Source organism: Anser anser (assembly GCF_964211835.1).
Source record: "Anser anser genome assembly, chromosome: 8".
Classification (NCBI taxonomy): domain Eukaryota; kingdom Metazoa; phylum Chordata; class Aves; order Anseriformes; family Anatidae; genus Anser; species Anser anser.
Window position 1 is genome coordinate 7,056,579 of NC_139728.1, and position 14,972 is coordinate 7,071,550.

Below are 14,972 nucleotides of genomic sequence, written 5' to 3' on the forward strand. Positions count from 1 at the left end.
GTAGGTTTAGGTCAGAAAACAAGAAGTAATATCATTTGGTCTGGCGATATTACTCTAGAATTTATATTAATTTTCAATAGAATACTAATTTATTTGGTCATAAAAAGACCAGTAGCATGAAATATCAACTGTTTCAATCATTATTCCAATTTTGAAGGCATTTTTATACACCAGTAAAATAATAACTAAAATCTAATGTCAGCCTAGCTACCACCCACTCTTTCTGCAAAGAAGTTTATAATCAAAGTTCAAACAATACACATAATGCATTTTAAAAAGGTGTTGGTCAGTCACAAATAAAACACACTTGTAAGACTTGCTTGCACTTGCTGAGATCACACACAGCTTAAAATAAGTCTCAAAGGGAAAAGATAAGTGAAATTTCAATTCAGTGGAGAAGGAATAAGACAGATAACCATCATCAGGATATGAATTATTAACAGTATACTTTGATCCAACTCCTAAAGCCAACTGCTAGTGAGATGATTTTGCTAAAAACTAAAACGTACGTAAAAGACCTGCAAGGAGGGAATAATAGAAGGTGATGGTAAAATCTTCAGCTGCTGTCCCTGTCACTTGTGCTTTGATTTAGATCAGGTCTCTAAATTGGAGGATTAATCTCTGAAAATGCTTGTAAGGGAAGCGTCAAGAAAATATAATAAACAAAAATCAAAGTTACAGTCAGTACTGATTAAGTATGATGTATCAGTCTATACTTAGAACTGCTGGCGAGAAAGATAACAGATACTTCTTCAAACTGAGGAGGAAACATTAACATTTGATGTAGTCATAACTATTTCCCAAAACAAACAGACTTTGAGCCATTATTATCAATTTCTTCTTTTGAAGAAGACAAAGCATCTGTCGCTATGGTTACAGGCACACGGTGAAATTATAATCTCATTAAACAATTCATAACAGTATATGATTGATGTAGCTGAATACAAGTTTCAGACACCAACGTCAAAATAGAGATTCTGTGCAAATGACCCTGCTACTTGAACAGTCTGGCTGGAAATGGGGAAAAAAGAAATTAAGTCAAGCAGACCATGTTGCTCCACTGACAGCACGTAAAATAGAGGACCAAAATAGTCAACCAACAAACAGCAATACAAAATACTTTCCTTGTAAGATAGTAAGAAATGAAAAGTTAAAGTCCAGCCCTTTAGCTAATACCATGACAGCCCACCCCTTCCCTGATTTGAAATCTTAGAACTCCATAACAGTGGAATAAACACATTTCTTCCAATTCACAGGTGTCACCCCTACATTAAGAGGTTACAGAGTATTTTGACCAGAGAATACTTATTTAGTATGCACGCTTGTTATTACAGATTTAGCAGTAGTGACTGAATACACACCCTCTGACAACACATCCTATTTCTAGAGGCTGACACATACAGACCTAGTGTTTTTTTGAAACAGAGGATATACTTGGTCTGTTCTTCCGCATTAATATTGTAATGCCTGACCCAGGCTGATAGGCCTATTGTACAAGACTATCTTATCACCTTGTCAGTATAACCCAGTCCATGATAATACATACTTTGTCTACTCTGACAAGAGCCCTTACATGGAAACCATATGTGGTGCAAAAACCTTGCCTTATTCTGTGGGAAACAGCCATTCCTGTTGAGACATCCAGAGCCTGAAGCACTTAAATATAGACTGGAATAGATCTGGGAAATTTTAATATTGAATATGTAAGTAGTTTTAGCTCTCTTAGGAACAAAACATGAGAGTTTAAGGCAGCAGCCAGGAGCATAGGTCCCATGCATTGATTTAGTTTTCAATCAGAAAAGCACCATTTTCTTTTGGCATTGAAACCAACATATGATTTCAAACAATTAGTAGAAGTTGGCACATCATCAACATAGAAAAGAAGCATTTAAGACCAAGTTTAATATTTACAGAGCTAAGAAAAGAAGAAACAAGTGAAAGACCTTTGAACTTATCTAACAAAGCTAGGTAACACGATATGGGCAGGGCAAAGAAATCCAGTGTTTTTGTTATTTTGTTTTTGCAAAATCTGTTATTATAATTACCTCATTGTTACAGTAACCAGTAACTTTAGCAGACTGCACAAAATTGTTAATGCAGACAAACAATTTACATTTTCTTCACCAACAGGTCAAAAAACATATGAGAAAGATTCTAGCATAGCCAAAAAAAAAAAGTACTGGGTACTTCCTAGCAAAATAACAGCAATAACAACACACTTACCTATCTTCTACAGCCCCTTAATACATTTACTATTTCATTCTCTTCACTCAGCTTTGGGGAATAAATAGTCTGTGGCTAATTAGGCTTGATAAGACAGCAGGAATCACTTAGGTTAATGTTCACAAACCTCATTACCAATAACAGCTGTGGGACTTCTCATGGTCAAGACATAGGCACAGAATTTTAACCCCTAGTTTACAGATGATGAGATGCTGTAAAAGTCCATCCAGTTCTTGTGCGATAATTGCAGCTTCACAGTTAAATTAATAAACAGTGTTATGTAATAAATTTTAAGGTTTCTTTTAGCAATTGCATGGTAGAATAGTTAAGAATCTAGTCTTTATTTTCCTGTGATTTGCTGTTTTTCTTGTTTTAATGGAAATGGAACTAGGAGGTAAAAAGGGTAATTTTCCAGTCCTGTCTGTAAGGTGTACGTTTTGAACAGAGGGCAGAGTGAAGTGAAAAAGTTTGTAACAAAACCATAAGGTAATTATTTCTTTAAAAGGGCATGTATGCATACAGATTTGGATATGCACACTAAACCTATAGTTCTCAAACCATAGAAATAGTTACATCAAGTCCAGCAGGCCTGCTAACATGTTTGCAACACAACAATAAAAGATCCTATCTTTACTGTGACTAGGTACAAATGAAATCAGATCTGTGTGAGACCCAGTCAATCAGTGATGTTCTGCTTTGGACAGAAGGGTTCAACTGCATGGAATTGGACTCTTGGTTGACATGACTGAAAAAAAATAGCTCTTAAGGTTGCCTGCCCCCATTTAACCTTAGTCAACCAACAGTTTTAACTTAATTAGTGAATGAAAACTTAAAAGCAAGAGTTAGATGCAAATATTTACACTGGTAAGTATTTATATTTAAGACTAATAAACTTAATAACAAGACCGAGGATTTAAACTCTAATACTCTAATGATTGCAAAACCTGATTAAAATACAGTTAAGTTTCATTGTAATAGACAATGGCAACAATTAGCACTGAATTAAAATGCCCATGTGATAGAACCAACAATCCAAGTGGATCCCTTGGAAGGAATCCTGTTTCTGTGTAGTAGACCTATGTTTGTGAGATATACTGTAATATTTTGTGATAGCATTTAGTATTTGAGACCTATCAGCTAGGACATTTCACTATTCACATGGTCCATAGAACAAGCTGTTGATGCATTCCAAGTTGTGCATTCAACACAACTTTCATGTGTCCTGATTCTTTGATGCGTAATTATGCAACTTCAATGTTAAATAACTAAAACATAATATTTTATGTTAGGAGAGTAGTTATATATTCTGTATGAGAGGCTACTGCATGAAGACTTTCAGATATTTAAATATTTGCCATTGGGTACCCTCTGCCTATGGTTGAAAGTATCTCTTCTTCATGTTACTGTATCTTGCATGTCAAATATTATATGCCCTTCTGGTTCCCCTTTTGAGAATAAATTCGTAAAGCTACAAAAGATCCAAAGAATGGCCTCAGGAAAGATGAATATCATAGGATAGCTTTGAAACAAATGACTGAATAGATCTTCACATTGAACAGACCAAAACTTAACCCAGAGATTTCTGCAAGCTAGAAAGGGGTACTTTATGTATACAGGCATATTGCTACGTTCTTCTGTATGATATGCCAAAGGCCAATATCAGGGACAGGTTAGTGGGTGGCTAGACCTTTGCAGCATGGCTATTCTACTTCCTTTTAGTTCTACCTTAAAAGTGAGTGAAAATATAGTCTGAATTTCTGTATTTTCTTTTTCTTTTAATAGGCCTGAGAATACGATTATTCAATTTTTCTCTCAAGCTGCTAAGCTGTTTCTTATACATAATTCGTGTGCTTCTAGATGATCCAACACAAGGACACGGATGGTAATATTTGTTTTGTTATTTGTCCTCTCAAATGACTGCTTAACTTACATGAAATAAATTAGTTGTATGAATAAATGTTTGGTATCCTGCCAACAGGGATTTAGTTTTATGTCTTCCAGATATTGTGAATGAATTATAAAACTAGTCTTACATTTTGAATGGAAATAATACAATAATATATTTTAATTTTACTGATAAAATAATACTGGCTATTTGTGCAGATACGGTGCAAAACACATAGTTGTGCAAACGTATCTTTCGGTTTTATTACTACATAACATTTTTGTGTATGATATTTGTGTTTTGATTTATATAAAAAAATGAAATTACAGACACCTGAATACTAGTTTATGCAACAGTACTGTAACAGTACTTTTAGGATCTGTACAGAACAGTGGCTCATAGGTGAAAAGCGGGGAGAACCAAGCCAGGAAAAAAATGGGCAGATGAATGAGGAACAGTACTTTGGAGGGAATAAAGAAAGGTTTTCCACAGAATACATCTACAAGACATGTATTATTTGTTTTGTTGTTATAAAACGTAGGACAGGAGTTAGGAGGAACTAGTATCCACAATAGCTGGAATGGTTTAGAGCTGTTAAGAACCACCATTCTTCTTGGACATGTCCTTATATAGCAGTTTCCTTCTGGTGCATCAGCTGGCAGAGAAACAACTAATCAGTAGTAGTTTTTCAGTAGTTTATTAAGGCTCCTGCCAAAAAATATGTATGTTGCTCTGCAGTTGTTCTCAGACACCTGAATGGAAAGTCCTTTCAATGTTATTTGTAAATAAGATAGTTTATCATATATGGTTCTGACTTATCTATGATACAAATATTAGAAAGTTAGCTGTCTTACTTAAAACCCCAGATTTTGCAGACAAGCAAAAAAATGCATGAAACTGAGCTTTCATGCAAATGATATTGATGATAATTTTATAGCCCTCTACTTTCTCTAAACACTTAGAAGAGAGGGAGACCTAAGGTAGATTATATGCTCATGTTCTGTCATTCTAATGGATGATTTTTTGCATACCTACAATTGGCAGTATGATATTCTATATGGGTCATTCGATATGCTTTTTTTCATGTTTTATACAATCAATCAACAATTATAGAAGAAATGATCTTGCAATCCTGTATTTCAGTTGTATTTGTATCCTGGATATACTGAATCTTTTAAATTGTGAATGCTAATAAGCACCACTATTTTATTAACTTACCTGCTTGTGCCTGGTGGACACTGCTGCCTGTCTCATGTGCCTGTACGTAAACTCCCTAAACTTTCAGTAAGAATGAGTTTGCCAAAATGTAGTTTTAATATTCTCAATAGGCCATAGCAATCAAATAGGGACCACATTAGCAAAAAATTGCAAAGATCACAGTGACTTCCTGGGGCAGGGACACACAGTCTCCACAGTCCTATGTAATCCTGATCAGGTCTTGCTGGTTTTTCTTGTGACTAATATGTCAGTCATTGAACAATGTAGTCAATTGTCCTCTCTTAGCATGTTATTTCAGAGTATGTGTTGTCAGTGTGATGTTGTATGCATCTGGTAGCCACTGATGTAAGTTGATCATGATCTTCAGAGACAACTCTCAAAAGATTGTTCAAGTTACTGCATTTAATACTTTGACAGAAATATGCAAACAAATTTTCATAAAATAAAATCACTATGTAGGATTTTAAACTTGACATTATTTGCTATTCTACAGTGAAAAGCAGTAAAAATTCAGGATTTTAAAAGACGTAATGTGAAACGAGGGAGATATTTGGGCATTAAGTTGAGAAGTCTGCACAGGGAGCAATACTTTATAATGCCTCATAACAGTACAGAAGAGCGGTATTAATTCATGTGCAGTTTGCTACAAATACAGCTTTTGCAAAAAAATGTCAAATCCAAGCACTGAAAGATATATATATATTTATATATATATATTTAAAAATAATTGTGGCTACAGAAGGGATTTTGTAGAAATTGAAACAATTACATTATTCTTCTGGTTTTGAATAAATAATGCACTTGGTGTTGAAGTTTGAAGCACAATTGGATAACAGAAAGTAAAATTGGACATCATGGATCCAATTTAAAGTAATGCAATTTTCTGGTGAAAAAGAAACCTATAGTTCAGATGTTTTTGTGACTAATAGTTTCTGGCATGAAGAAGCTGCTTATATTGTCTTATTCTGGGAACTGTAGTGAGCCCAAATGAGTGTTTTACACAGCAATGTTATGGCTGGCTATGTAGAATGGATTAGAACATCATCACTTCTGCCACTGGCAGGTATACTTTGATACTTTTGTGTTCATATGCAGAGATCTTTCTGCAGCTTGCAGGTTGCTTAATTCTCCAGGCATTTCCTAATGTATTTGTTCCTCGAGTCTAAATGTTTAATAAGTCACCAGCCAGAGAGTGTATTTGATATATTACTCCATTGTATTGTGTTGTGGTACATTTAATAGACTAGTTAGTTTGTTCTGTGTATATAACACTTGTCTGGCTGAAAAGTATCAGGTAAGTCACTTCTACATGCTCACCAAGAACCAGCCTTAGTAGTTATACCAGACAAACAAACCCTGTGCCCAAATAGTACCCCATTTTGTCAATGGTTTTACCTATGTAGATCCCAAGGGCTTGATACCTACCTGAACTACTGCCATAATGCATTTTTACAATTGCTGTGAAAAAAAACCATAATTCCTTTCTAGACACTGTGTCACAGTCTGTGACACTGTGTCAAAGAGGTTGACTTTAAAGTGACAATTCTGGGAGGAATGTTTTTCATCACAAACTCTCCCTACAGATTTATTGCCTGTCTCAGAAATCCTAGCACAAGTTAGTGTCTTTAATTTACTCCTTCAGGCACAGCAGATGTACAGAGAAATGCTTACAACATAAAGTGTCCTTATTAATGGACACCATTTAGCATCTGTCTCGCTCATAGTCGGTAAAAATACCACTATTACTTACCTGTGGTCCACAGATTCCTTTCTTTTTTGCTGACCTTGCTTGCCAGGGACAAACAAGGATATTTACCATCATTTTCACAAAAATATTTTCCCACATCCTTACATGACTGTTAGAAGGAAGGATTTGTACCAGCAATTCAAGGAAAGAGAACATCATATGTACATAGCAGCTTTTATTTTTTATTTTATTTTATTTTTTTACATCAAGGTCACCAGCCTTCGGTAATTTCTTACTCAAATTACTGCTTCATGAAACCCCAGCCCACCTCAACTCCTCACAAGAGGTTATGAAGAGTAGCTGGATGCAATCTTTGTTGTTGAGAGTATGGCGAGTGTATGTGCTCTTTCTATGCCAACCTGTGTGACCTGTGTGATAGGGTTTCTAGTATGTCTAGATCTTTAATATCTATTGTATACTTAGCTCAGGTTTTGAAAGCATACTTTGTTATATTGTTTTTGAATTGGATCATGTCTGAAAATGTCTTTAAAAGATGTAACCTAAAATGCTTTATAGTCTTTATCTATGGATACAGAAGACATACAGAACTACTTTTTAAAAAAATGTTATTTTTAAATGTCTATATCCATTGTCTAGTGTTATAAACTATTGCATGTATATTACAGAACACTGTTAACAATGTAACTAATATGCTTTTCCCTCATATATTTTTATGATTGTGTTCTCATGTATATGTGCTAATGAAAATGAACTTTCCATGGATGTGATGACAACTATCAGTAAGGAATTAAACCGGGGTTGTTCCAATCAAAACTACACACCTGGAACAATTGATTGGTGAGTGCCTAGTTTGAAAAAGAAAACCAGAAGTCCACATAATAGTGGGAAGGGGAGGGGAGCAGGAAGACAAATACAATTCTGTCTTGAATGGTGATATTTTAACAAATAATGGTGACATTTCCATAACTCTCAAGCATTTTCAAGTTCCTGCATATTCAAAATTGAGTTTTAAAATCTAATTATTTCTCTGATTGTGTGACTGAACTGTTGGATTGGATGCTGTTGCAAGATCTGACTTCCTGCAATGCTTATATCTTGCTGAAAAACAAAACAAAACACAAAAACACCCTTAAAAAAAAACAACAAAAAACACCCTTATTATTTAGAAAAAAAATGACGACTAAGAGTAAATGACTAACGGTAACTTACTGTGCCATTAAGGGTGCCAGATTTCAGTAGAGCTCTATCAAGTATTATTGGGTTTAGTAAATACTAAAACAACATAAGATTTTTCCAAGATATGACAGTTCCTATGACATAGTTACCATTTATACCATTATAGAGATGATAACAAAAAATTCAAATGTAAAAATTGCCAAATTTCTTTTTCCTGGAACAGGTCATTATTCCTCTGCATCTCTAGAATCAAAACCTCAAATTGATTGATATATTATTTCTAGAATCATAGGAGATGAACTAGCAGCCACTGAAGACAGTAAAATACTTTGATGTTACTGGGTGTTGGATTATTCCTATGTGAACTTTGTGACTGGCTCTGGATTAGAAAGACAAAGAAGGACAATACTCAGATAGCTACTGATTTAATTATTGAGATTTTAAGTATAAGGTTGCTGTAATTTCCATTGACATACAATTTTTCAAAACGTTAACCAACTTTTGTTTATTTTTGTATTTTTGTGCTGTAATGAACAGGTCTCCTATTATTTGGGTGAATCGAAGTTTGCCTTTATGGGGATTACAGGTAATATGTAAATGGCCAATTTAACTAATTTCATTTAATAACTATAGGCAATATTGATTTACAGCATTTTAGTGATGTTAAAGGATACGTGGAAAACTTAATGTTAAAGAAATCTACTTGATTACAAATACAACAAATGCATAATGTAAAGATGAGCTGATCTGAGCTGATTTAAATTTATATGCCTTTACAATATATTTATAAAGTATTAAAGCTTATAGCAAAATATTGTAGAATTGGGATAGCCTTTTCTCTTAGAATTATCTAACTCTGTTGAGTCTAGTAGTAAATATTCGTTATAATGATGAGTTTAAATTTCATAATCGCTTATGACTAGCATTCTATGACGTGTTTCCAGGGCTTTCATGTTAAATATACTAAAAAGCTAAGGTTACTTCATAATATAGAAGCCATATGTTTAGAGGTGTATGTTACAAAAAATGCATTACATCAGTCCTTTGTGGGTCTTGGAGATCTTTTGAAGTACTTGGTTCAATTCTCAGTGTCCTGGAGCCTGCTCGCGTTCGAAACTTTTTTTTTGCTCATGGACAGCACTGTAGTCAAGTGTTCTTACCATTCAATGCAGAAGCTGTCACAATTGTCCTTTCTTTCTAAGGGGTGAAAAAACATTTATATGATTATTTTACTGGTAATTGAGAAAGGGGAAGAATGTTTTCATGATTGCTCCATAGCCTGGTCCATAATAATCTACATTTGTTACCTTGAAGAAACATTTCAGAATTCACGTTTTTAATTCACTTCAGGAAAAAAACAACAAACAAAAAAACAACAACCAAACCTGCCTATAAGATGTAATGTAAAGTGAAAAAGATTTCCATACTTCATCTGTATTATATTACAGTTTAGTAATTTTGTCTTCTGGTGTACTGACTTTTTTGTTGCATTTGTTTTTCTCTAAAATAGGCAAAACTACCTTGTTGCTTCTCTTGGAAATGTAACCACCTAACTAAAAATAATAGGACTTTCAAGTGCTTAATGTCTCTTAAAACTGAGCTAATATTTATTAAAAATCATGATTTATGGAGTATATAAAATAATACATTACATTATTTGCACTTTCTCTAATACTTTAAAACCATTTGTGGGAGTTCTCCTTATGAAGTGCATTTTTCTACTAAGAATTCTGTAAGCTTCTAGAATATTTATACCATTATATTCTTGCACTATGCTTAGTGCAATGCCACTGTAGTGATTTGTACCCCTGTGCAATATACTATTTTACTAAAGAATCCCTTGATGAAAGTACCTTTCAATTCCTTGCTTAAAATATGCAGTTTGAATAAACAAAGTTTGACCTAGACACTCAGATTGCTCTATTCAATTGAATTAAAAAATACTGAGGAATTTAATTGCTTATGATTATAATCTTATTCTAATAATTTTATTTAATTAATATCAGAATTTATATAAATGTGTCTATGTATGCATGTGTATATACACATGCATTCACAGTAGGATATATATGAGAGTTTAAAAAAAAAAGATTTATTTTTATTTGAGAAACAACATGATTGTATATAAAGATGTGTTACTTATTTGGAGAAACACTGGCTGACTGTGTGCTGGGCTCCCTATAAGCCATGGAAAGGCGACTGAGAGAGCTGGGGATGTTCAGCCTGAAGAAGAAAAGGCTCCCAGGAGACCTCATTGCAGCTTTTCAGTGCTTAAGGGGGGCTTATAAAAATGATGGAGAGCAACTTTTTGCTTGGGTAGACAATGACAAGACAAGAGGGAATGGTTTTAAACTAAAAGAGGGGAGATTCTTCACTCAGGAGGAAATTCTTCACTCAGAGGGAGATGAGGCACTGGAACAGATTGCCCAGACAAGCTGTGGATGCCCCATCCCTGGAAGTGTTCAAGGCCAGACTGGATGGGGCTTGGGTCTAGTGGGAGGTGTCCCTGCCTATGGTGGGAGTTTGGAACTAGATCATATTTAAGGTCCATTCCAACCCAAGCCATTCTGTGATTCTGTGTTACGTTGGAAAAGAGCAACGGGACTCAAGTCACAGCCTATGCTTTAGTCAGAAAAAGGAGTATTTAAGCTTCATGCTAAATTCTGTTAGCTGAGATGAATTCAGAGGATGCATGGAAACACTTTTATATTATCTTATCCTTTTCAGTGTGATATTTTATGTCATATTCTGTAGAAGCCAGTATTAATATAAATATTTTCTCTCTTCTCTTAAGGTTTCAGTGGCTTTAATAAGTCTCTTTGAAACACTGCTGCTGAGTTACCTAAGCTACAAGGTAAGTACTTTAGTTGCCTGACTTGCATCCCCACTGAATCCAAAGCAAGAGTGTGTGCTGCTTTTTTCAAATCAGTACAGTGTTACCAACACTGGGACACAGCCCCTAATAAGAGAGAGATGCTAAGAAAGTGTCAGTTTTCTGAAACATTCCTTTTGATGTTATTAATATACATACTAACAGTAGACCACAAAACTGCAGTAAAAGTTCCAATAAAAATCCTATTAAAACAAAAAGTAACTGAGTTAAATATTTCAATATGATATTCACGTGCCTGCATTTGAGTCCACATTGATATACTAGTAAAAGTTTGAGAAAAATACACATATAGAAGACGATACAGAGGACAGGCAGCCCTGTTCTTGTTTCCCAAGTTGATAGGCAAATGGTAAATAGCTAGAAAGTGGAAGTCAGTAATTGAATTTCCATTTTTTAACTTTGTTCACTGACACGTTGTCATTTGAAAATTTTGGATTTTGGATACCAATTTTCAAGTGCACAGTTTTATATCTGTTTGGAGTTCTTAATACAGTGGACACGTGATTCTCATTGATATCAAATCTGTACCTACTCAATATCTGTAACTTATATTTCAGGCTTCTAAAACTACACAACAAAGGCTTAGGCCAAGGCAGTATTTTTTATTTTATTTTATTTTTTACAATTAACTAGGTACCTACATATTTATGTCATCTATCTCTCTGATGGCATTAGGCCTTGAAATCCTCTGATAAAAGAATGGGAATAAAATATACTTTCGTATTTCATTCTCCTTAGAAAGTTATATTCTCCTAATATATTTATAGGATTTTCATCGTGTAATTAATTAATTTTGTTAACTGATATCCTAGTGAGTTTTAGCATTTTGACTATCCAGGGAAAAAAAAAGATTAAAATAATGTATAAAATTTAATGCAAAAAGACTTGGTTTACAAAGCTGAAAATATCTTGGAACACTGTTTTTTTATTTCTGCATTACTGCCATTCAATAGCTATAAGAGCCACTGAAGTTACAGAATGGTATTTTAGTGTACTTATCAAGGCATAAATGTTTTCCTTAGTGCCCGATAATGCTGAGAGCCTTAAAACTGTCTACTAGCTAAAAAATGTTCTTCTTAACCCTTGTAAGCAGTATATGCTATTTAGGTGTTGCGGTTTACAAATGCAAATCAATTGTAGGCAGAAACAATCCAAATTAAATTAACACATCTAGTGCCAAAACATGATGAGCAATTGCAATTTATACAGTTCCTGAATTTAGTAGTCAGCATTTGATCCCTATCCCCTGTGCTTGTGGTATGCACCAATTTCAATGAGTACGGAAGATGAGAGAAATATTTGGAACTCAGCTCCAATGAGAAGTTACTTATTATTGTACAATGGGTATAAAGCTGTACTGTCCTGAGTTGCCGCACATACCTGTCACAGAAGTTGAGGCAATATTAGGGTGGCGATATTTCTACTCTCCATAAGGGAATAAGACTAATATAAGGAAGAATAATAGTACTGAAATGCGGTTAGGCAATCTACCAATGCAAACACCTCCTTCCCTTTATTCCTGTCCTGGTGCTTAAAATCTGGAAACATCATGATAGAGACATTTACCCCAGTTTTACAGCAGTCTCAGTAAGCCAGAAAGGCTGTTATTTCAGATGCTATAAGGCCTTTCCACACAGACAGGAAGACTGCAGGAGTCTTGGTGTTTGTAAATCTGTGACAGACTACTTATTTCATGCTACCATTTCCAAAGCTATTAGAATTTAGACACAGGTCAGAGGACAAGGAGGAAGAAAAAAACACACATTGCTAGGATTTCACAGATAATCTGTGAAATAAATAAAGCAGTCATTTAAGAGAATACTCCAAGTAATTTACCGTTCTGATGCTTGGATGGTGACATAAGATGTGATTCAACCTGCAGAATATTGAGGTCATAATAGTATGTCACGCTACAAAGATACAGTGAATTTGCATGTTTTATTCCTTTTATATGGTGAGAAAGGCAAAGAACATAGCACTGTATTGTACCGCTGAACACTTAGATCCAAGAAAGAATGGATTACAATCTATATTCTCACAGCTTAAGACATTACATGAAGGTTTGCCCTTGGCCAGAATTCTGAAAAATGTCTACATTAGAAATGTTCATTGCCAAAACTTATAGCAATAGTTGGACAATCCTCCTATATCACTTGTGCACAAGTAGTCTTAGCTGCTTGTATAAGTACTGTGCACTCTCACTACAAGAGGCAATTTTGCAGAAGACATGATGTACTTGTATGTGGGAGCTAGAACCTTAAAACGGCAAGCATCGCTACGTCCCTAGAGCACATTGTCACAGGCATTTTGCCTGCAGAAGTAAATTATGTGATGCTTCTTTTTGAGAAGGCAGAAAAGATAGCTCTTAACATTAAAAATGAGGAAATTAGCAAAAACACAGAATGGGTCAGTTGTTAGTAGGTACGAAATTTGAAAATCAAATTTCATTTTATTATTCCTACAATTAAAAATCAGTTTAGAGTCTCATAACTTCAGTTCTCCGTGTAGGGCTGCTTATCACACAAAATATTAAAGATTATTCACATATGTCTTAACTGCCAGCAGTTACAATTACATGGAAGAAAATAATCTCTGCACCACAGGTACAATGGTTTCTAGATGCAAAAGGGAAAAATAGAAGTAGAAAAAGAATGTTATATACAATGCAGCTTAATTTTAATTTGCTATATCAGATGGTTATTTTAACAGGAAAGATTAATATATAATTGCAACTGAAAATATGATGCTGTATTGGAAAATTATTGCAATATTATAACTGCATATGCTGCATTGTTATTGCATTGCCTATGATGGACTGTTAATATACAGAGTTAGAAAACCTGTAAGTCACTTAATTTTAAATACCTTATTTCTTAAATATATGGATTTTCATCCAAACATCTAATCATTTACAATCACTGCCCATATGTGGAAAAGATGGTATTCCCATTCTGCAGCTAGTGGTAAAGATTAGGAGATCTGTACTACTTTCTTTGAATTATGTGGGAAGACCTCTGATTTCATGTAAGCACAATCAAGGTCCAAAAAGTGTGCCCTGAAATGAAGTGTTTGTGGCAAAAATATAGAATTTTGATCTTGTAGTTATAATTCAAATATTAAACACTAGACTGTCTCCCTTACGTCTCTCTCCAAACCAGTTGGGAATTAGAGGATACAAAGTAAAGGTAAAAGAGAATAAATGCAAAGGATGGAAGGACTCACTATAGAGTACAGGTATATTTTCCTAACTTAACTGCATTCCTCGTTTTAATACTTATTTAATTAGTATCTTACTATCTTAATAGTAGGATTGGAATTAATAAAGAGAAACATGCAGACCTCCGTGACTGACTAACATGCAGAAGCTAATGAAATAAGATTAAGAGAAAATGAGCTGGTATTTTTCTTTTGGAAAACAAAACATTTATACTCCTCTTTTACTTTATATTCTGCCCTGAGATTCTATCAGAAGGATGTACAGTGATGTGGCTTATCATTCTACATAAATGTTAATTTCGATTATAGGGCAGTCACTTGTCCTTTTGATTAAGGATAATCAAAACAAAAATTTTCAGAGTAGGACACATCTTTTGCATATGTGTCTATATAATTCTTATACTGCACTGGAGCTTTGTCTCTAGTTTTTAGGCAGTCGTAAATAGTAAGTACTAAAGTGAGAAAAACTTTGGTGCAATCAGAAGCTAAAAAAAACCAAACAACACAAAACAGCTAAAGCATTGCAATGCAGAATTTTAGAGATTTAGAGTCTTCTAAGTATAAATAATTGCAGGTAGAATTTGCCAGCAGGCTAGGCCATTACTTGTATGAAGATTCAGTGAAAAACTAGAATTATTAAAAAGATAAATTCT

At 34.3% G+C, this 14,972-nt stretch overlaps 1 protein-coding gene across 16 annotated transcripts in view; it reads left to right on the forward strand.

Moving 5' to 3' along the window:
- Positions 1 to 14,972, forward strand: part of KCNT2 (potassium sodium-activated channel subfamily T member 2) — a 149,381-nt gene that overhangs the window by 35,527 nt on the left and 98,882 nt on the right. For all 16 annotated transcript variants that reach the window (XR_014587657.1, XR_014587658.1, XR_014587659.1 and 13 more), the window contains 4 exons: positions 4,006 to 4,105; positions 7,815 to 7,871; positions 8,748 to 8,796; positions 11,005 to 11,064. Coding sequence is in view for 12 of the 16 variants with exons in the window: in XM_083847277.1 (XP_083703403.1) it covers positions 4,006 to 4,105; positions 7,815 to 7,871; positions 8,748 to 8,796; positions 11,005 to 11,064 (266 nt within the window). In the remaining 4 variants the exon portion in view is untranslated. The remainder of the gene's footprint in view (positions 1 to 4,005; positions 4,106 to 7,814; positions 7,872 to 8,747; positions 8,797 to 11,004; positions 11,065 to 14,972) is intronic.